The sequence below is a fragment of the Pteropus medius genome, unplaced genomic scaffold, assembly GCF_902729225.1.
Source record: "Pteropus medius unplaced genomic scaffold, Ma_sr-lr_union100, whole genome shotgun sequence".
NCBI classification, from domain to species: Eukaryota; Metazoa; Chordata; class Mammalia; order Chiroptera; family Pteropodidae; genus Pteropus; species Pteropus medius.
The window spans coordinates 18,773,657-18,797,685 of record NW_024354500.1 but is presented as its reverse complement, the minus strand read 5'-3'; the positions used below and the strand labels follow the sequence as shown (position 1 = coordinate 18,797,685).

The window sequence follows — 24,029 nt, the reverse complement described above, 5'->3', positions numbered from 1 at the left end:
GGACTATTATTACTTTTCTTTTCACATATTCATTTGTTCCTGGAATTAAAAGGAGCTTGGATTTTTTTGTTTGCCTAGTTTTCTATTTCTTTTATCATTCATTGTCCCCAAAACTCTCTTCCAAATGTCTAACTTCTCTCTTAGTATGTTCAAACAGAGTAAGTTGCTAAACAGGATACATGAAATACACAAACCATAAAAGACTGGTAAATTCAACTACATTAAAAATTTTAAAACTTGTTTACTAAAATAAAAATGGTAAAGACAATCCAGACAGTGGGAGAAGTTATTTGTTATGTAGACAACCAATAAAGCATCAAATACTGTCATGCGCCGCTTAACAGTGGGTATACATTTGGAGAAATGCGTTGTTAGGCAATTTCTTCACTGTAAGAACATCATAGAGCACAATTGTAGAAACCTAGATGAGGTAGCCTGCTATACACTTAGGCTATATAAAATATATAACCTATTAGCCCTAGGCCACAAGTCTGTACAACATATTACTGTGCTGAATACTGTAGGCAACTATACAATAGTATTTGTAAATCAAAACATAAAAAAGGTACAGTAAAAAATACAGTATGAAAGATAAAAAATGATATACTTGTATATGGCACTTACTTTGAATGGAGCTTTCAGGACTGAAAGTTGCTGTGAGTGAGACAGTGAGTAGTGATTGAATGAGAAGGCCTAGGACATTACTGTATACTACTGTAGACTTTATAAACACTGTAAACTTAGGCCATCTTAAATTCATAAAACACAAGATTAAATTAAGCACAAGAAAATGATGTAATCAAGAGACATGGTAAACATGAGATGTATGAGGCTACTGCTAGTATAACACAGCATACCGTTTTACAGTAAACTTTTTTTTTTGAGTAGAAAGAGTACACTTTAAAATAATGATAAAAAGTATAGTAAATACATAAACCAGTAACACAGTCATTTATTATCAAATATTATGTACTGTACATAACTGCATGTGCTATAATTTCATACAACCGGTGGCAAAGGTTTCTTTACACCAGCATCCCCACAAACACAAGAGTAAAGCACTGTGCTATGACGTTACCATGGCTACAATGTCACCAGGTGATAGGAATTTTTCAGCTCCATTATAATCTTGTGGGATCACTGTCATATATGTGGTCTGTCATTATGTAGCACTTGATTGTATCTAAAATATATAAAGAACTTCTACAAAACAATGAGAAAACAATAAAATACCCAAAAAGAAAAAGTGAAATATAGGAATAGGAAAAAGTTAGCAAACAGCAGCTGCCACTAGGTTAAATGCTACCCAAGCACAGAAGAAAGTGGGTGACATTCTTATCTCATACCCATTTCTTTGAGTTTTGTACCATGTGTATGTATTGCCTTTTCAGAAATACACATAAAAGTGGAAACAATAAAAATAAATAAGAGAAAATAAGTTATAAGTTTTATATTTAGCCACAATATTAAATTACTCAATATTATCCTATAAGATTATGAATTTCCTGAGACATGTAGAGACAATGTAGAACTTTTTTCATTTCCTTCTTACCTATCTTACCACATGGTTTCCAAGTATATTTGTACATTGAACAAAGCCCACCAGATTTATGGAGGCGATAATCATTTCTAATATTGTCTCTTGCAACCTTCCACACATTTGTGCTAGGCGAGAAGTGGCAATCAATAAGTACTTGATGATTTTAATTAAGGTGATATGTATTCTCTCCTTTTCATTCCAATCTGGTAAAGTTTTTAGATTTTAAGTACTCTTTTGCTTTGTATTCCTTGACTAATCTCTTAACTAAGATAATCAACCCTTTCATACTAATTAGAGTTTAGTAAGACAAACTGAAAACTGAGTAATTATTTATATTTTTTCATTAATCATTGCTGTGACAAACTTCAAACATTTAATTATTATAAAGTCACTATAATTCTTGATTCTTTCTAAAAATGTAATTTCAAAACTCACTGAAAAAGTGGAAATCCCTTCAATCTTTGATATTCAATTTCCTTTGACAGAAATGCTTTACTCATTTTCTTAATTTGGTCTGGAGAGAATAGATTTACTCCAGGAATAAAAAAATGCTTCAGATGTTCTGTCCTGAGGTACTCAAGAAAGTATGCCACACAGTGATCAAAGCAGTGTTCCAGGTCTTTGACTTGCCACTGTCTGTCATCTGGTTGCTGGGTACATATGTGCAAGAAGGCAGTTTTCACATGGTAAGAACAGAATTCATTCAGGCACCTTTGGTTTCCAAACTTGTTTTTCAATTCTTCTAAAAGATATTTCATTAGTTTTAAACAATCTTTCCTGTTGAATTAAAAAGAAAACCATTCATTTTTACTAATTAACAACCTGCTTCATTCCACAATGAACTTTAGGCATCCTACAGGAAAAACGTATAAAGATACAATAAGCAATACAGATAGTATCATACATATAGTGATGCAGATACAGATAGTATCATACATATAGTGATAGTATCAATACATATAGTGATGCAAAAAATAAAGATATAGAGTCACTCTAAAACCTATTTTTTCAAATATATGCTTTCGGTTTCAAAAACATATTTTTTCTTCCCTCTTTCCCATTCCTAGCTTAAATATTTTATCCTATTGGAATTAATTCAACTATATGAAACTGGAAGATATTTGTATTAGTTATCCAGTTACTTATTATTTTCAAAAATTTTGTTCCAATTTTTATACAGTGATTTTGCCTTACTAGACTACAAATATTTACATTATTCATCTACTTATTTGACAAAATTTAATGTTTTTAAAATTATTTAGCCATATTACCAACAATATTTTTTTCTGAATGCTGGTTTCAAAGCCTATACGTGAAACCTGAACAACAATCCTTTGGCTGCATGTTGGGTATTCTTGTTTTGACCTTTTAATTTTTGTGACCCTATACTGGACAACATTAGAAACTGAGATTAAAAAGGAATTGTTCATTCACGTTTAGCCAGTCAGTCCCTGGCCTTCAACGCAGTCAAACCATCTCAAAGCAAGCACCAGTATCCAGTAAGAGTGATCTTTAGGCATCCTTCCATCATGTGACATTAATATTCATTACCTGGAAGCAACTGGAATACTAAGACACATACAATTGTCATGGCTAATTATGGCTAGTGTTTACACTCTCTTACTCTGTCCTACTTTATACATCCATCTGATCCAGGTTCAGGAGTATGTTTCCTGGCCTTGCCTTCTAACAACACTCTTTCTTTGGTCCCTTGGATCTGGCTTCCCTGGTTTCATGCTCGCCCTCTAGATAATATTTCAGGTCAGTCCAGCCATGTGTTTTCCTTAAGGATTTAACCCAGCAATGATCATTTTTAGGTTTGAGCTACAGAGTCAACAAAAAATTAAACATTCCACAGATAATTCCCCATTTCACAAAATAAGTAAATTACCTGCAACACTTCACTCCCTCAGCTTCACAGCATGTTTTAGATTGCCCATGATTTTTCAAAATGTACTTTTCAGTATGAGAGAAAGAGAGTCTCCATGTTTCTTCTTAATTTCCAAAAGAAAAACAAAAAAGCACTTTATAAAAATGTCCATATATAAATAGCACAATATTTAAGTGATATCCTTCATTAAAATATCATTCTGAAAAATTTCTAGGGGGAGATAAACCAAAAGAAGTAAACAGATAAATAATATAATTACATACTAAATAAGTCGTTTGAAGCAAACAATGGACGAAGATAGAAAAAAATGGCAGGGAGAGGTTAGATCTTAATATACTTGGCCACGGTAAGATGTATTACCTTCTTATATTGCTAAATTCAGTTTAATAATTTGTTTCAACAATAAAAGGCATAGTAGAAAACATAGGAATGAAACTCAAGGATTTTGGACTTAAAGAGGATTTTATGAATTTGACTTCAAAGGCAAGGGAAGTAAAAGCTAAAATAAATGAATGGGACTACATCAAACTAAAAAGCTTCTGCTCAGCAAAAGAAACCGTCAACAAGGTAAAGAGACAGCCATCTCGATGGGAAAATGTATTTGCAAGCTACACCTCTGATAAGGGCCTAATATCTAAAATATACGAAGAACTTATACGACTCAATAACAACAAAAAACCAAATGATCCAATCAAAAATGGGCAGAGGATCTGAACAGACACTTCTCCCCAGAGGACATACAAATGGCCAAAAAATATATGAAAAGATGCTCAACATTGCTAGCTATTAGGGAAATGCAAATCAAAACCACAATGATACCATCTCACACCTGTTAGAATAGCTATAATCAAAAGGACAAGTAATAACAAATGTTGGAGAGGATGCAGAGAAAAAAGAACCCTCATACACTGCTGGTGGAACTGCAAATTGGTACAGCCACTATGGAAAACAGTATGTAGGTTCCTCAAAACACTAAGAATTGATCTACCATATGATCCAGTAATCCCTTTACTGGGTATTGACCCCAAAGACTTGAAAACTCATACCCCTAAAGATATTTGCACACCGATGTTCATAGTAGCATTATTCACAGTGGCCAGGACATAGAAGCAACTGAAGTGTCCTACGATAGATGACTGGCTAAAGATTACTCAGCCATAAGAAGAGATGAAATACTGCCATTGTGACAATATGGATGGACCTTGAGATAATCATGCTAAGCGAAATAAGCCAGACTGAAAAAGTTGAAAATTACATGATATCACTTGTATGAAAAATATAAACCTAAAAGCAACAAAGGAACAGGACAAACAGAGACTCATGGACATGGTCTATAGACTAGTAGTTACCAGAGGGTAGGGGTTGGGGGAGGAGGGAAGAGGTAGACAGGGTAAAGGGGATCAAATATAGGGGATTAGGGGGAGGGTGAAGTGGGTAAAGGGGATCAAATATATGGTAGCTGAAGGAAACTGGACTTTGGGTGGTAAATACATAATAATCAAATTTTAATGTACATTTGAAAATTATATAATTGTATTAACCAATATTATATAATACAAATTATATAATTATATAATACAAATTATATAATTGTATTAACCAATAAACTTAATACCCCAATAAACTTAATTTAAAAAAATGTTTCAGTAATAATTTGAATCAATGGATTCAAAAATTTTTATACCATTCTTGCAAATTTTGATATTCATGTAAAATGAACTAGGAAATATTTCCTTTCTTCCTATTCTTTGAGAGATTGTGTAAGAATAGAATGATTTCCTCCCTTATCCCCAACTTTTACCATGACTAGCTCTTTTAAACTCAGACTATCCTATTTCCCAATTGGTTTTATACCAGGAATGCACAATTGATTTATAATTTAAAAATCAATCAATATAATCTGTCACATCAACAGAATCAAGGAGAAATGTATAATCATCTCAAAAGAAACAATATGCAGCTAATAAAATTCAGCATTCATTCATCATTAAAAAAAACACCTCTCAGTAATTTAAATCTGGATGGGAATTTGATCTGAGGAAAGACTTCTAAAATACATAATTTGATAATATAAAGTAAAAAGTTTAGTTTTTTCCTTTGAAATCAGGAAGACAGGATGTCTGCTGTCCCTATTCTATTCAACATGCACTGGCTATCCTATCAAGCACAGTAAGGGACGGTAAAACTGGATTATAGCATTGGAAAGGGAGAAACAAGGCCATCATTATTACTAGATGATACAATTTGCATAGGTAGAAAATACAAAAGAAGCTGGGTGACAGGTATGCATGTGTTCAGTATATTTTTCAGTCTACTTTTCTATTGGTTTAATATTTTTATACTAAAATGTTGCAATTGTCTATGAGTAAATCTAACAAAAGATATATAAAACTTGTAGAGAAAACTCAAACTTCACTGAGATGTATTAAGGAGATCTAAATAAAGATGTGCCCCTTGTCCATGAAGTGGAAGACTCATTATTGTAAATACATCAAGTCTCCCCACATTTATCTATAGATTCAAAGTACTCTCAATAAAAATTCTAAAAAGTATTTTTGTGGAACTTGGTAAGATGATACCATAATTTTAATGAAAATACAAAGGGACAAGAATATCAAAAACACTCTTGAAGAAGGACAAAGTGGGAGAACTTGCCCTACCAGTATCAGTGGTTGCCAGGAGTTTCGGATGGGGAGGGTTGAATAACTGAAATACAGGGGATTTTTTAGGGCAGCGAAACTATTATATAAGAATCGATACAAGATACAATGTATTTGTCAAATCCAGCAAAACTTTATAGCACAAAGAATAAACCTTAACATACACAAACTTAAAAAAAATTAGGAGGTCAAGAGATCCCAGGAAATAATGCAGGCTGTAAAAAGGGACTCTTATTACAATCTTCCTAAAAGGGATAGGGGTAAAAGGTACTGACCTAAATTACTTTGAAAATGGGATCTGTAAAACTGAAGGTAAAAGGAGTTGTACTGTAGTTGGTAATTGTTTCCCATGGGGGGAACTGAACAATTAAGTAAATGGGTGGCAGATGTGGGTGTCAGGTTTTTCACTGTTAAGAATGAGAGGTTACAGAGAGCAAGAAGAGAAAGAATGATCCATGTAGTAATGGATTATAATTAGAGATAGTATGAACTCCGGTATAACTAAATATAGATACAGGTGGTTACATATAAAAATATTCATAGATATGTGTATACACTGGGGTTAGTACACATACATATATTTCCTTATTTCTTCAGCTGAGACAGTTGATACCCTAGTAATGGAACAAATACACACAGCACCCAGATCTTGGTTTCTAGTACATTCTCCAGTAAAAGGATTCAGGACTCCTTGGAAAAATGGCTGGTTTTAGGACTGATGCAGGAAATATACAAGATGAACCCGGAGCAAATGATTTGGTGCAGAAAACAAAAAAACAAAGAAAAACCCCATAATTATGGGGGGTAAGTCCAAAGGACATAGGAGCCAATTGAAAGAGCTCCTAAAGGCCAAAGCTGGAATAACTGAAGCAATAAAATCAATAAAGTAGTATTGGAATATAGCCCAAGTTTAAAAAACAAATATTCATAAGTCCATATTGATATAAATTATTAAATTAATAAATGGAGAAGAGACAAACCTCCCATGTAGAATTCCAAATAATTTGTGTAAATACTCTGCTCTTAAAGAGGTGGAGCATAACTCCCCACTCCTTAGGTGTGAGCTGAGCACAGTGACCTCCTTCCAAACAGTATAGTAGGAAAAGTGGGGGAAAGACTAACAGTGGAGAAACCTGACAACTACCTCAGCCAGGTGATCAAGGTCAGCATCAACAGTGCTAAGTCATGTTCATGGCATGTACTTTTAATATGATGTGATGAAAATGGCACTTTACCTCTTTGGTCTTCCTTGCTAAAGCCCAGAACTCCAGTCTAATCATAAGAAAGAAAAACATAAGACATATGCCATATGAGGGACATTCTACAAAATACCTGACTAGCACTCCCCAAAACTGTCAAGGTCATCAAAAACAAACAAACAAACAAAACTGAGAAACTGTTAGTCAAGAGGAGCCTAGGTAGGCAGGATGGCTAAATGTAATGCGGTACCTGGAACAGAAAAAGAGCATTAGGAAAAAACTAAGGAAATCTGGATAAAGTAAGAACTTTAGTTATTATCTCATTGATATTGGTTCATTAATTGTGACAAATGTATTCAATTAATGTAAAATGTTAATAATGGGAAAACAGGTATAAGGTATATGGGAACTCTCTGTACCACCTTTGCAATTTTTCTATAAATATAAAACTATTCTAAAACTAAAAGTTTATTTTTTTTAAAAAAACTACATTGAAATATCATTTCTCACTTTTTCAGATTACTGGCAAAAATTCCAAAGTTTAACGAGTTCTGTTGATAAGGCTGAGGGTAAATCAAGTACTCTCATATGTTGTTGTGGGAATGCACATTGGTGCAATTCCCTATGGAGGCAATTTTGGCATTATCTAGCAAAATTACATATAGATTTACTCCTTGACCAGCTGTAAAAATATACTGTGGAAAGGAATGGGTGCTATTTCTATACAGAGCTATGGAATGATACCACATTATCTTATTAAGTGAAAAAAGGAAAGAATACTTTTTTATCTTAAAAAAGGGGGTAGCATATATATACATACATGCAAATATATAAGTATTTACTTATTTTTTTTTTTTTAAATAAAAGGAAAACCAAAAACAAAAGAATTTCTGATCAGGGAAGGACTGAACACTGCAGGAAACATGAATGGAAGCTATGTTTTTCTAAGAATACCTTTTTCTGTAGCTTTGACTTTGGAAACATGTGAATGTTTTATAAACTTATGAAACAAAATTAAATCAAAATTTAAAACCAAAAATCATAATGAAACAAACTAATTTAATTATGTTGAGGTGGGTAGCTTAACCAGCTAGAGAAATTTTCTCAACTGAGGTTAGGGTATTTTGACTGTTTTTTTACCTTTAATAAAAAAATGGCAAAGAAATCTTCAACTTGTTTTTATAAGTATACTCTTGGTAATAATAGTGGTATTATTTTGAAACAAGTAGAAAGATTTTAAAATTTTTGAAATTTTAAATTGGAAATCAAACAAATTATATTTTTAAAAATTTAACTTGTGAGACTAGGAAAATTCCTAGTAAAATGTTTAGAAAGAGGAAAGCTAAAGTAGGTGTAATAAGTGTCTCCAAACTAGTACAAGTATTTTCATTATTAATATGCCCCTCTGTTCAGTCACTCAGGTACATACACACACACATATACAGGCAAGGTTTTGCCTCAATATAGATAGTAATCTGGAATAATGGGAGATGGAGAACAGCCACGGGTAACAGAGAGCAGAGGTCAGCTGAGCATCCATCACCAGCCTCCACTTTCACCAGCCACGGGGCCAATGAAAAACTCTCATCTCTAAGCTGATTTGTCTACCAGTCTTCCCCAAGATGGTTGGTAGAGGGCTAGCAAGAGGATGGTATGGGTCCTGTGAGGGTGGTATGGGTCCTGTGAGATTTCTTTGGGGAGCCATTCTAGAAATTGTTCAGGGAGTAAAACTCCACTTGCAGAAAGCTATGTTCTTTTTAAAAAACCATGAATAATGAAATGTGTAATTCCTTCTTATGAACAACTTTTCTTGCAGAAAATGACTCCTATATATACGCAATATAAAAAGTTACAATGTGCGTCCACAAAAACATAAGCTATCAAACCAAGCATGACTATTTCTAGGATTTGTTCAGTAATATTCATTTATAACTTGGTTCATTTGTTTTGTGGTCCCCTCAAATTTTACTGGAGTCCAATAGCAGTAAATACCAAAACTCATTATATAAGTTTATGAGAGAAAAAGAAAATAACCAGCTAATTTTTTCTGCCACTTGAGAAAACATCACCATTATTCAGTCTTATCTGTGAACTAACTCAGCTCAGTTTTTGGAACTTGACTGTTACTCAAGAACCCCACCTGAAAATCTGTCTTGACCCCTGAGGCTAAGGTACACAGGTGAGAAGGAAACCTGACCACCTGTGTTCAACTGCAGCTGAGGCTGCAAAGGTCTGCTAGCTGCACGGGGAGCAGCGGAAGGGGAAGATGAAGAGAAAAATGTGGCTGGGGAAGAGAGTCCAGGCTCTGATGTTCATTAATAATATATAACTGCTATAAACTGAAGTAGGGATTTTGCATATACTGTCTCATTTTTATCTTCCAGAACCTTTCAAGTAGTCTTAAATTAGCATATAGATGAGCAAACAGGTTTAGAGCAGCTTGGTAACTAGCCCAAGATCACACAGGTAGTGAGAAGAAGCCTCAGGGTTCAGATCCAGAGCAGTCTGACTCCAACGCCTTCCTTATTAAAAACAAACATAAAAGATAACGTTCTTATGTAGGTTAGCAGACATCTGAAAGCTGGTATTTGATATTACTACTACAACTATGCCCTTTTCAACTCCATCTCTCACCAAACTCCCACCTTATAGCCTATTTAGTCCGATGGCTCTTGAAATGCCAGTAGTTGATCTTTTAATGCCCTAGTATATATATAACATTAACAACTTTTTATGTCTTTAAATCAACCTTCATATTCAAGATACCTTGAAAATCATTTCCTTCCTTTGCATGCTTGGCTACCAGGTAAAACGGCTCCTGTCTTAGACTTCTCCTAACTTTTCTTCCAAGCCAGTTACTGATGGGCAAGCCTTCCTGGGTGCTAGGTGGCCAGTTGGCTTTTGCTTCCAATGCCAAGATTACATCCACAGATATTACTTTAGGTTTTGTAATACGAAGTGTTACAGCAGGGCTCCCTTTCTTCTTCCTCTCCATTTTGATATCTGTATCTGTTTAAACATATAAAAGAGAAAAAAGGGTTTGTCAATCTAATTTTCTTGAAAATATAGGAAAAATAATATAACTATAATTGGAGATCTATAAATGCTAAGGTGAAATTAGCTCTAAAGTGGAAACTGACCCCTAAGGCAAAGTGTTTTACTCATTTAATCAATATTTATTAATATCTATCATGGGGGGAGGCACTGTCAAGATTCTGTCTGGTATATATGATGAAAAGCCCCTGAAGACTTTGGGGTATGGGAGTGCTTTGATTAAATTTTCATTTAAATTGATGCAAGGGATTTTGGAGGAAAGCCTGTAGAAGAGGCCAGATGAGAGGTAGCAAGGAGAAAGATGATCAAGAAGACCATAAAGGACAACACAACAGAAAAAAAAAAAACCCCACAGCAGTAGCTCAACACAAGAGGGTCGGGGTGCTTTGAGGCAGTGACCATCAAGACACAGGGAGCAACTCATATTCATTGAAACATCATTCACAATAGCCAATACACAGAAACAACCTAGGTGTCCATTGATGGATGAATGGATAAAGAAATTGTGGTATATACAGGCATATCTCGGAGATATTGTGGTTCAGTCCCAGACCACTGCAATAAAGCAAATAGTTAAATAAAGTGTATCGCATGAATTTTTTGGATTCTCACTGCATATAAGTTATATTTGCACTATACTGTGGTCTATTAAATGTGCAATAGCATCATGTCTAATAGCATCATACCTCAACTAAAAAATACTTTATTAAAAAATGCTAACTATCATCTGAGCCTGATGGAAAAATGGCACTGACAGACTTGCTCGACGCAGGGCTGCCACAATCTTGATTTGTAAAAAATGAATTATCTGTGAAGTATAATAAAGTTAATCACAATAAAATAAGGTATGCCTGCATATACAATGGTATATTATTTAGCCTTAACAATTTTATTTAGCCTTAACAATTTTAGCCTTAACAAAGAAAGAGATCCTGCCATTTGTGACAACATGGATGAACCTGGAGGAAATAAGACAGACACAGAAAGGCAAATACCAAATAATCTCACTTACATGTGAAATCTAAAAAAGTAGAATACACAGAAGCAGAGAGTAGGCTGGTGGTTACCAAGGGTGGGGAGGTGGGGAAAATGAGGAGATGCTGGTCAAAAGGAACAAAGTTGCAGTTAGGTAAGTCAAGTCTAGAGATTAATGTACAGCATGATGACTGTCATTAAAACCATTATATCGAATACTGGAAGTGTGTTAAGAGAGTAGATTTCAGGTACTCTCACCACACACACACACAAAGGTAACTATGTGAGATGTTATGTTAATTAGCTTGACTATGGAAATCACTTCACTATGTATATGGATATCAAAACATCATGCTTATATGATCATGAAGTACAGAAGAGTGAGGGTCTACATCTATTTGTTCATTAATAAATCCAAAACATCTAGAGCAGGGATCCCCAAGCCACAGGCCATGGACTGGTATCAAGCTTCAGACCGTGGACTGGTACCAGTCTGTGGCCCGTTAGGAACCTGGCTGCATAGTAAGCAGCAGGCAAGCGAGCAAAGCCTCATCTGTGTTTGCAGCCGCTCCCCAGCACTAGCAGCACTGCCTCAGCTTCACCTCTGATCAGTAGGCATTAGATTCTCACAGGAGCACTGGTCCTTGGTGCCAAAAAGGTTGGGGACCGCTGGTCTAGAACATCTGTCACTTTAGACAATCGGTGAATGTTGATTAAATTAATAAATAAATGAATCTCTACTCTCTGCCTAGATGATCTCATCCATTCCTAATGTCACTTCTGTGTTCACATGCAGTCCAAATGTATCCTCTGAACTCCAAATCTATACCCAACTACATACTTGGCACATTCACTTTAACATATCATAGGAATCTCTAATTTAACATATCCAAAGCAAACTCTTAATTCAGTGCCCAAAATGTGTTTCTCCTCTGTCCTTCCCATCTTGGAATATAGCACAATCAATCTACACAGGTGCTCAATCCAGAAATCTGGAGCCTTATTCAATTCAATCCTCTCTCTCACCCCTACACTTAATCTAAAAGTAAGCACTGCTACAGCTTGGATGTGTCAGCTTCTTTCCATCCCATCACCCCATCCCCACCTCCATCTTTCATCTGAACTATTATAATATTTTCCTTTCTAATCTCCTTATTTGCCTTCATATAATATCTTCTCCACAGAAGCCATAGTAAACTTTTAAAAAACAAGGCCAATCATTACTCCCTAATTAAAACCTGGCTTCTCAATGAACATGGAATAAAATCTTAATTCCTTTCCAGAATCTACAAGTCCTTGCAGAATTTGGTCCCTGACCACTTCTTCAACTTCATTTTATGTCACTCTTCCCCTTGTTCACATGAGCCTCTTTTTGTTCCTTGATCTTGCCAAACTTTTCTGTCTCATGGCCTTGCTCCACCACCCCACTCTCTCCCAATTGCTACCACTTCTCCCAGTTCATTCCCTTCAGAGCACTCACTGCAATTTGTGTTTACAAGCTTCAAGAGGGGATCTCCTGATTTTATTCAACCACATATGCTCAGTGGCACAGGCAGCGGTTCAGTGAACATTCAATGGAGACCAAAATAGAACCAGTCAACATTTAGGAAAAATACCAAGAAAATGTAGTAGACTAAAATCAAGGGCAAAGAGTTGTTTCTAGGAAGCAGTAGTCAGAGCTGTGCTGCGGGGTGGTCTGAAAAGATCAGGAGAGGAAGGTACACTGGCAAGAAGCAGGTAGGTATGAATAAAACTTTAAAAATCGAAAGTCAAAAATCTTATAATGTACACCTGAAAATTATATAATTATATTAAGCAATGTTACCCTAATAAACTTAATTTAAAAATATATATAATGTACACCTGAAAATTATATAATTGTATTAACCAGTGTTACCCCAATAACCTTAATTTAAAAAATTGTTCTTTTCAAATTAAAAAAAAGTCAAAAATCTTACCTTTAATATTTTTAATTTCTCCTTTAATGATTTCCCTAAACTTCAACAGCATTTTAGAAGCTGATAAAAATTCTCCTTCTAAAAACTGTCTTAGAGGATTTCCTTTGGGATTTCTTTTGAACTTCACAAAGTAATGAGCACCACTGTCGCCATATTCTTGAAGCTCAATTCTGGGGAGACTCAGTTTGAACATAACGTCAAATTCATTAGGAGCAGAAATCTAAGAAAAAGTAAAAACGGCAGTGAAATGTTTGCTTGTGAATATTTTCCAAGCAACTTCAATTTTTTTTTTCTTGAAATTTCCACTAAAACTCTACATTGAAAAGCAAGATTCCTAATATTTATGTCCTCTGAAAGTAGGACCAGTGGAGCTGGGAGAGTATTATTGCTTTTAGTTTGTAGGCTCTATATTCATTTTTTTTTTTTTTACCATGAGTATGCCTTATTTTTATAATTTAAAGCAATTTTAAACATCATGTAAGCTTTTAAAATCTATATCAGTTTTACTTTGAGTTTAAAGCTTAATAAAGTTAAAAACCCTTAAGGTGCTTTTACATCACAAGATACACACTGTAGCCACCCTCCTGTCACAATGGCCTCAAAAATGTGTGTAATTACTTGAAACTAATTTAAATAAATAATTTTTTTAAAATGTGTATAGTCACTGCTGGCTAGTTGAGCAAAGGCCATCTCATTATAGCTGCTGGTCACCCAAGTGAAAGTGAGATCCAAATCATGCACTAGATTAGTGTCTTTTAACCACAGCACTTATAGGAGTTTCAAAGAATCTTTTCCATTCTCAAAATAATATTAATTAAAGCAATTATAATAAATTCTTGTTTTTGCCCCATTAAAAATGCCACAAATCTTTCATTACTTAGGAGTGTGCTACCAGTACAATTATTGGACAGCTCTGTTCAACGCAGTACCTAGAAGCCAGATGTTTTATTGACCCCATGAAATGGGGCTAATCCAAATTGAGATGTATTGTGCTGTGCTCTGAACTGTCTTCCCCAAATTCACATACTGAAGCCCTAAACCCTAATTTGACTATATGTGGAGATAGAGCTTTTAGAAGGTAAGTTAGGTTAAATGAGATCGTGATGGCGTGGTCCTAATCTGATAGGACTGGTGACCTTAAGAAGATTGCATTCTCTCTGTGCACATACACCAAGGAACACAGTGAGGACATAAGGAGAAGGTGGCCATCTGCAAGCCAGGAAATGAGTCCTCAACAAAACCTAACCCTGCAGGCATGCTGATCATAGACTTCCAGCCTCTAGAACCGTGAGAAAATAAATTCCTGTTGTTTAAGCCACCCAGTCTATGGTATTTTATTATGGCAGCCTGAACGGATTAAGACATACTATAAAGGTGAAATAAAGTGACGTCAGTGGGAATGACTTAAGAATCTTTGAAAATCCACTTTTCCATAAAAGAAACAAAAAACATGGGCAGAAATAGTCAAATTCAACTCTTTTAGAACTCTGTAGATTAACTAAAGGCTTTCAACAATCCAAGGATTTATTCAAGAAAAATGGCTGAATCCCAGTAAGAACAGTGAGCCTCGTGTCATTCTGAATTGTCCTATTCCCATACCCAGGAACATAGAAAGTTCTCTCACCCCCACTCTCTATCAGAAATCTTCCACCAACAGTAGCCACTATTCTGACTTCTAACACCAGAGATTAGGTTTGCCTGTTTGGGAACATCGCATAAATTGAATCATAAAACATACTCTTTTATATCTGATTTCTTTCATTCAGCATTATAGTTGTGATTCATCCATATTGTTATGTGTATCTGTAGTTTGTTCTTTTTCATTCTATTTAGTATTACACTGAATTAGTAGAATATATCGGAATATATTTATTTATTCTATTGTTGGGTATTAGAGTCGGTTTCAATTTCTAGCTATTACAAATAGTTCTGAGTTTAACTATTACAAAGCTGTTCTGAGTAGTTCTACATATGCCTTTCTATTGTATATATGCCTAGGAGTGGAAATGCTGGACCACAGCGTAAGCATATCTTTTTTTTCCTATTTCTTAAGTTTTTCCGATGTCTAATAACAGTTTGCTATTATTTATACTTTTATGTGCTTTTGATCAGATACAAATTTTAGTAGGGAAATAAGCAACATTCCTAAAAATGAATTATAAAGAACTGTGTTTTAGAATACTAAAAGGATTTTACGTGCTTGCTTTGGCAGCACATGTACTAGAATACTAAAAGGATTTTAAATATTTCAATTCAGTAAAGTTAACATTTTTCCTTAATTGAAATAATGCAAAAACAAGTGTAGACACATTTATGGCTTGGGGGAAAAGTCTTCATGCCCCCAAAATCATGTTCCTTAGCAGTTACTGTTAGGATCTGCTTCCACTAGCCCTGCAGGGTAGGCACCATTTTGTCTTCTTCAGAAGGTTCATCAAGACATTGGTTACTGTTAATGTCTCAAGGTGAGTACCTCGGCATCATATTCCCATAACTGATTTTCTCTCATTCGGTGGTATTTTAACATGATAATAGGTCCATTGAGTCTGATTTCCTCCCATACCATGACAGTTGAATATGCCCACTTTTTCATTTTCCTTGCAGCCCACGTTGTCTAAACATTGATTGGTTTCAACATTTCTTATCTCACCAAGCGAGTAATAACATTTTGGGATCTGAGAGTCTGGAGAGATGTTTTCAAGGTACCAAGAAAAGGGCTTACACTTCAGATTTTCTCTTAGTGTCTTTCTGACTGACACATCTCCATAATCCACTTTGACAACACTTCCTCAGCAGCAGTCCACATAAGAATTTTTCCCAACTAGCCTATCTTTTCTTAGCTTCTAGGACACTACACTCTTTTTTTTTTTTCCTGTCTCAACAGTCATCCTAGATTCTCTTTGGTGCCTCTTCTTTTGCTGACCTTCTAAAATGTGCATATCTTTAACTTTAGAAAAAAACTGTTTAATTTCTAAAGAGGTAATACCAATTTATCCTCCCATCATCGATGTAAGGAAGTTTCAGTTGCTCCACATCATCAACACTTGGGATTGTCAAGTCTTAAAATTTTAGCCATTTTAAAATTACATTTTCCTAATGATTAACAATGTTGAAAACCTTTCATGTGTTTATTGCTATTTGGATTGCATAGTAAGTGTCTGTTCAAGTCTTTTGCCCAGTTTTAAATTGGTTTGTCTCTCTTTCTTATTGATGTGTACTAGTCCTTTGTCAAATATATGTGGTGGAAAGTATTTTCTCCCAGTCTATGCCTTGCATTTTCATTCTCTCAATGGTATCTTTTGATGACGTTCTTAATTCTTATGCAGTCCAATTTATGTATCTTTTATGGTTAGCAGTCCTATTGTCCCATTTAAGAAATATTTGTACGTCTCAAAGTTATGACAATATTCTTCTGTTTTCTCCTAGAAGCTTTATTGTTTTACCTTTAGGCCTATGATATATCTTCAATTAATTTTTGTGTATGATGTATGGTAGGTGTCAAGGTCCATGTGTTTCCCTTATGAATATCCAACGGACCTAGCACCAATTGCAGAAAAGACTATCCTTTCCCTCACTGAATTATATTACTGCATATATTGCATATTGTATTGAACTGTAAATGTAGGTCTCTTTCTGAATTAACTTTCTTTCTTTCTTTTCTTTCTTTCCTTTCTTCATTCCTTCCCTTCCTTCCATTCTTTCTTTCTTTTAGGCGAGGCAACCCTTGGTTGACCTCACAGATTGCAAGGACCTTGTCAGTTTACAATCCCTTATTTTTTACACCTACAGCACTTGGTCTTCCTAGGTGGTCTCCCATCCAAGTACTAACCAGGCCCGACCCTGCTTATCTTCCGAGATCAGATGGGATCAGGCTTGTTCAAGGTGGCATGGCCGTAGACTTTCTATTCAATTGGCCTATTTGTCTATCATTGCACCAATAACACCTCCTTAATTAAGATAGCTTTATAGTAAGTCTTGCTCTTTAGTAGGGTAAATTCTCCAACGTTTTTTTCCTTTAGAACTATCTTGGCTATTCTAGGTCCTTTGCATTCTCATATACATAAACCTCATAATCAACTTTTCATTTTAAACCAACTATTGATGGTATTTTGATGGAGATTACGCCGAATCTATAGATCAGTCTGAAGAAGACTGAATATAAAAAACTATCCATTTAGTTTCTCTTCAAATTTATTCAGCAATTTTTTTGAAGTTTTGACCATCTTTAACAAGATTTATTACTAAATATTTGATGTTTTTGATGCTATTATAAACGATATTTTTAATTTCATTTTCACTTGTTTCTTTGCTAGCATACGGAAACATTATTTTTGTTTACTGACTTTATATCCAGCAATCTTGATAAATTCACTTTTTTCTAATAGTTTGTATGAAAATTTAATTGTCATATACATATAGTAACAGTTTTATTACCTCTTTTCCCATCTTATGCATTTTATTTCTTTTTCTTGTCTTGTTGCATTGACTGTATATGTTCCTTTGCCTTATCTTTTTTGTTCAACATTATGTTTGTAAGATTCATTTATGCTGCTACATGTTGCTGTAGTTTGTTCCTTTACTTTATGGTTAATGTGTCATTGGCTAAAACCACTGCAATTGGTTTCTATGTAACCTTTTCACTTGGTCTTAACTGTAGAATCAGTATATTACATTAACATCTAGGAGAAAAAAAACATTATGGACTGGCAATTCTACATAGAATTTCTATAAAAAATTTTCCAAATTTTTATCTAGAACTTGATAATATTACAATAAAATATACATATAAATGAGAAATGTCTCATTATGAGACCATGTAAATAAATTACTGAGAAGTATATTTTGTTTATCCTTTTACCAGTTGTGGGGAGTCACTTATGGACATGTGAAATCGTATAACGAGGAACAAGGATATTTGTGTACTTGGCAACAATGTAAGAAGTTGAGATTGTAAAGCAAAAACTGGGAGGTAACTGTTCACATAGCAGTCACTGCACATTCCTTGCAACAGTTTAGCAGAGAGTTCTGAGTTGTGAGAATCTCATTGTTCTACTAGATATAGTAATCTGGCTAACCTTGGTTCTTGACTACTGTCTTTCTTATTGTAATGTTATAAATAGTATGTTCTAAATAAACTCGGGGACACAGACACAGCTTGAATCTGTGCTCCCTCCTGCAATTCTGTCTGTCTTCTTTCTTTTCCTCAGTCCGTGCTCCCCCTTTCAGGTACCCTCAATTACTTCATCGGCTGGCTTCCAACAAGTGGCGCCCGAACAGGGACCTGAACACGGGGGATAACAGCTAGGACGTGCCGCAGAGTAAGGCGTGCGCATGCGGAATCTGGGGGCCTAAGAGTCCTGTAGGCGGCCAACCGTAAGTACGCAGGAGTATTGTAATATAGAAACTGAAACAGAAACTTAAAGAAGTAAAAATGGGCCAAGGAAATAGCCGGCTGCTTTTTTTGTACATATGCTTAAAAATATGCTTAGTATAAGAGGGGCCAAAGTGGGTCAGCAACAGTTAACTAAGTTTTTGCAATTTGTAGAAGTATGTCCCTGGTTTCCGGAAGAAAGGACTATAGATTTAGAAACCTGGAAAAGGGTAGGACAAAAGTTACAAGACTATTATGATGCCCATGGGCCAAGTAAAGTGCCAGTGGATACTTTTGGATTATGGACATTGATAAGGGATTGCTTAGATCCCAGGCACGAGAGAACTCAATGGCAGGAACAAGGCAAGGATGCTTTTACTGGCCCTGAGGCTCCACCTAATCCTGATATTGCACCCACTGCTCCACCGCCTCCTTTTACTTCCCTCTTTTTTGATGAGAATGAGAATCTTTAGATCCAGGAGATACTGCTCAGTTAGAGGATGAGACAGCTAAATATCATGAGGAAGAAGAGGTTGAACAATTAAAACAGAAATTGGCTAATTTGTCTTTGCAGATGCAAAAGCTGGCCATGGGGCCTCAGCCCTTAAAAGTGCCAATTTTTAAAGTTCCTCAGGATCCACCGAGGTCAGGGGGAAGGCTGACTCCAACTATAATTGCAGGGTTAGATCCCCCTCCTGTGAGTTTTGCCCCTGTTGGACCAACTGGCACACCCCTTTGGATTAATCAGAAACCAATGCCTCAAACAGGGTTACAACAAGGGCTGCAGCAGGCTGCTTCACGGCTTTTAGGGAACCTAGAAGCCAGTTCTCTGCTGGTCAAACAGCTGGCTTATGAAAATGCAAATTCTGCCTATCAAACAACAATCAGAACTTTTAGAAAGAAAGAAGACTTAAGTGATTATGTTAGGTTGTGTTCTGACATAGGGCTGTCATATATGAAGGGACTTGCTGTGACTGCTGCCCTGCTGGGAAAGTCCATGCGGGAAATGTTATCTGACTAGTCGAACAAACATGGCAAAAAGATGCTGTGATGCCCTCAACCCGGTTTCTCCACAAATTCTTTCTGATGCTCAAAAAACTGAATTTCTGATGCTCAAAACTAATCGACATGGCCCCGACCCGGTATTAATATGGGGACGAGGGCATGTTTGTGTTTTTCCACAGGATGCAGAAAATGCCAGGTGGTTGCCGGAGAGGTTGGTCCATTTCGCCGCTCTACCACACACTCGGTGGGATGACCCTAACCTTGATCTTGCTGAGCCTGGTGATGGCAGCTGAGGGTGCAGTTTACTGGACATACTTTCCTGACCCACCTCTCTTACATCCAACAATATGGCAAGGACCAGAGGTCATTGTGAAAATGAACAACACATCGCTGCTGGACATGCCATCTATGAGGAGGGTGATTGGACTAATTGTTCCAGGAATACTTGCTATTATATCTCTTATAGCTACTGCTGCCACCGCTGCGGTGGCTCTCTCACAAACTGTACAAACTGCTCATTATGTCAATGATTTGTCTAGAAATGTTACTTTAGCATTGGGAACACAGAAAAATATAGATAGAAAATTAGAACAAAAGTTAGATGCTCTGTATAAGACAGTGGAATACCTGGGTGATGAAATCCAGGGTCTAAAAATTAGATCTCAACTAGAATGTCATGTAAAATATCATTGGATCTGTGTCACATCTAGAAGATATAATGAGACCAGTCATGACTGGGATCGAGTAAAATATCATTTAAAAGGCATATGGCACAATGCTAATGTATCCTTAGATTTAATTAACCTGCATAAAGAAATACAAGGACTTAAAAATGCTAAACCTCTACAATTTGACGCTGATAAATTGGCCACTGAATTTTTGGATCACCTTAAGGGCCTTGTCCCCTCATGGTCTTCCTTCTATCAGCTAGCTGCTTCTGTTTTGACTATAGGAGCCTATGTAATTGTTGTTTTGTGCCTGCTTCCTTCTCTACTGAAATACTTCATTAGTGCCATGTTAAAACTTCAGGCCAACCTACATCATGTAAGACTTCGAAATACGGCTTAAAAGATAGACATCTCCCTCCCGCGGGGGCTGGTAGTCAAAGACGGGTAAGACTCCCTCAGAGACTGGACAACCTAAGACAGGGCGTGCATGACAGAATGCACGTACTGATGACGGGTAAGTTTCAGATCTGGTGAGGGGATCACCTAAGACAGGCACAGTCACCTTGCGCCAGAACCAGGAGGGTTCGGGCATTTAAAAAATAAAAAAGGGGGAGATGTAGGGAGTCACTTATGGACATGTGAAATCGTATAACGAGGAACAAGGATATTTGTGTACTTGGCAACAATGTAAGAAGTTGAGATTGTAAAGGCTGGGAAAAACTGGGAGGTAACTGTTCACATAGCAGTCACTGCACATTCCTTGCAACAGTTTAGCAGAGAGTTCTGAGTTGTGAGAATCTCATTGTTCTACTAGATATAGTAATCTGGCTAACCTTGGTTCTTGACTACTGTCTTTCTTATTGTAACGTTATAAATAGTATGTTCAAAATAAACTCGGGGACACAGACACAGCTTGAATCTGTGCTCCCTCCTGCAATTCTGTCTGTCTTCTTTCTTTTCCTCAGTCCATGCTCCCCCTTTCAGGTACCCTCAATTACTTCGTTGGCTGGCTTCCGACAACCAGTTATAAAGAGCTTGGAAACCAATCTTGCAATTCAAGTATATGCATAACAGAAGAAAATACACCAAATAATAGTGAATAAAATAAACAGGAAGAATATTGTCTTCTATGTGTTTTTCTGAATTTTCCAGGGACATTCCAATGGAATAGAGGTGAATATGGGAGAGGGTGAGGAAGGAGGTAAGATGGAAGGGGGTGCTACTGTACTGTGGGAACCTGCTGAAGGGCAGACAGTGGGTCAACTCTAAAATAAACAGGTATACCTTTTATAATTAGTTGAAATAAATTTCATTGAATTTCTTTCCATCTGCGTGATTTTAAAAAGGAGAGTGGTTCTGATTGGAGACTTTTCTAAATGTCTTATTGTTCTCTAGTTCTAACTAGTAAGTTTCTTTTTCCCTTGGGTCTTCTATATAATTGAACTGACAAATATTTATGTAATAAAAATCATGCTCAAGACAGTATGATGAAAGTGTTGCTCACTTAGCTTTCAAGAGACTTTAGGTGGAATTATATGAGTGGTCTTCGGTGCTAAGAGTTTAAGATCCAGAGACCAATACAAACACTGCCAAAGATAATAAATATCACTAAGTCCATACCAATGAAATAAGAAGCTGTACAGGGTGCAAAGTTGTGTAAAACATGCTACAACAATGAAGCTTACAATATCGGTGGAAGGCTAAGACAAAAATATACGAAAGGTTTAATCTCCACTGAAGGCTACCAGGCTAAATGCTTAAAATAGAAATTAAATCTGAATTTGCTACCCTGAGAAGGCAAGGATCTTGTGAGAGATCACCCATCTATTCATCTTGAGCCCATTCATTCATTCATTTGAATGCTTAGAAATACAAAGATGCATAATAACTGGCCTGCTCACTTGATAGTTTATAATTCTAAAACCCTAAAACTAGAGTTTTACCATTACCTACCTTCTGGAGGAAAGCAGTTAATTGAATAAAGCCAATATGTAACTCTAAAATAAATTATGACTACTTAATAAAGATCTCAGCCTCTATTCTGTTCAGCCTTTATTTCTGTTGGTGCTACTACACCCAAGATCTTACACAGAGCTAATGGAGGTGCCCAGAAAACTGACAGCCTAGACAAAAAGCACAACCAGAGAAATCTGTCACTGGTCTAGAAACAAACTCCAGTCAGGAACCCGCTCCTAAACCTTGAATTTATACTGGAATGATGACTTTAATGGCAAACAAATGGAGTTATGGAATACGTACTTAAAAAGTTTCAACTGGTTTGCAAGTAGGAAGTATGCTTTTTAGTATCTTTCAGAGAGTTTCTCTTTAAAAACATTTTTTTAACATCACTCACTGTGAGCTTCCCATAACATTTGTATTAGAAACTGGGGAAAGAGAAAGGGGTGGGGGTAGAGGGAGAGACTGAAGATATTTTTCCTGAGTACAGATGTCCTCATAGGAAAAAGTTTCTTAGATATATTAATTTTGTGGATTTTTTCGCAGATCAGTCCTAATCATCCAAGCCATAATTTGACCAGAAACCACCAAATATAGCACTGTTACAGAAACACAGTACAGGTCTGCTTGCATGGAGGAATCTACACATTTGAATTCCCCAACCCCCAACAGCAGTGTCTTGACAGTGGCTGGCAATCAGTATGGCTTGATTGTATGTTCCCTGGATGCAGAGATGGATAAATGAATGAACAACTGTTCAACATTTTAATTAGAACTAAAGAGCAGGAATTTGAGTTACTTCTGAAGGGAAGTAAGCGACCGTAGGAGGTGGGTAATACCGGGAAGGCTGGGAAAGGGGTGAGAAAGCTGGGCCCGCGCGTCGCGGGAACAGAAGGGCAGGCGCTGGGAAGCTCACCTTCACTTGCTCGTAGTAACTCCCGGCGCGCAGCAGCGTGACATCTTTAAACTCGGACTCGAAGCTCTGCACTCTTCGTAGCAAGTGGTCCACGACCCTGTTTACAACCTCCGCAGCCGCTGAGATTTCCTGGCGTCTCAGCCTCAACTTCTCCAGCACGGCCTGGAGCTTCCAGGTGCCGGGCGGCGCCTCCTTCCCGCCGAGAATACGTGCTGCGACCAGCGGGTCGGGGCCGTGGAGTACCGCGGGCGCGGGACGGGGTCTCCGCCCCGGAGCGGACCGCGCGCCCCCCGTGCGGCGAGATCCATCCCTGGAAAGCGGCGGCCGCATGGCCGCAGGAGGCAGCGGCCCCTCGGCCAGACCCTCCTGCCCGTCCACCGCGTCCTCAGCGCTCAGAGGCGCCTTCTTGGCGCCGGCACACCGCGCGCGCGCGGGCGGCCTCTCCTGGGGACCAGGGGCGCTCTCCTTCTGCTGGGATCCCGACGACCTGGTGGATCCGCGCCTCTGCGCGTTGGGCCGGGCAGCTGCGGGAACAACCGGAGACTCGTTGGGCTTCCTCGCGGCGCCCTTCGCACTCGGCGCCGAGGCCTTGGGTGCGCAGGCTCTAGCCTTCGGAGCTGTCCGCGTCGCTTTTCCGCGCTGGGGATCCATGGCTGGCACTCTGCTATTCGAAAGCTGGTTTCACTTCGGGGAAAAGCTGGGAGAAGAGGAACCAGCAGTCGCAGCTGGAAATGAAACTTAAAACTGGCGGGAAGGGAGCGAATGCGGCGGAGAAGCACGCACGGAAGGTGTCCCCAAGCTGGGGGGCGGGGTCACGTGGAGCCACACCACCGCCGCGA

The 24,029-nt window shown here is 37.2% G+C and overlaps 1 protein-coding gene and 1 pseudogene across 1 annotated transcript; both read right to left on the bottom strand.

Moving 5' to 3' along the window:
• Nucleotides 1–224: 224 nt before the first annotated feature.
• On the bottom strand, nucleotides 225–23,988 carry CGAS (cyclic GMP-AMP synthase). The gene is made up of 5 exons (XM_039853206.1): nucleotides 23,191–23,988; nucleotides 13,278–13,497; nucleotides 10,057–10,299; nucleotides 3,432–3,534; nucleotides 225–2,317 (listed from the first exon to the last, which is right to left on the bottom strand). The coding sequence occupies exons 1-5, from the start codon at nucleotides 23,839–23,841 to the stop codon at nucleotides 1,972–1,974; spliced, it is 1,563 nt and encodes a 520-aa protein (XP_039709140.1). The 5' UTR covers nucleotides 23,842–23,988; the 3' UTR covers nucleotides 225–1,971.
• Nucleotides 17,055–17,173, bottom strand: LOC120595142 (uncharacterized; annotated as a pseudogene).
• Nucleotides 23,989–24,029: the final 41 nt, after the last annotated feature.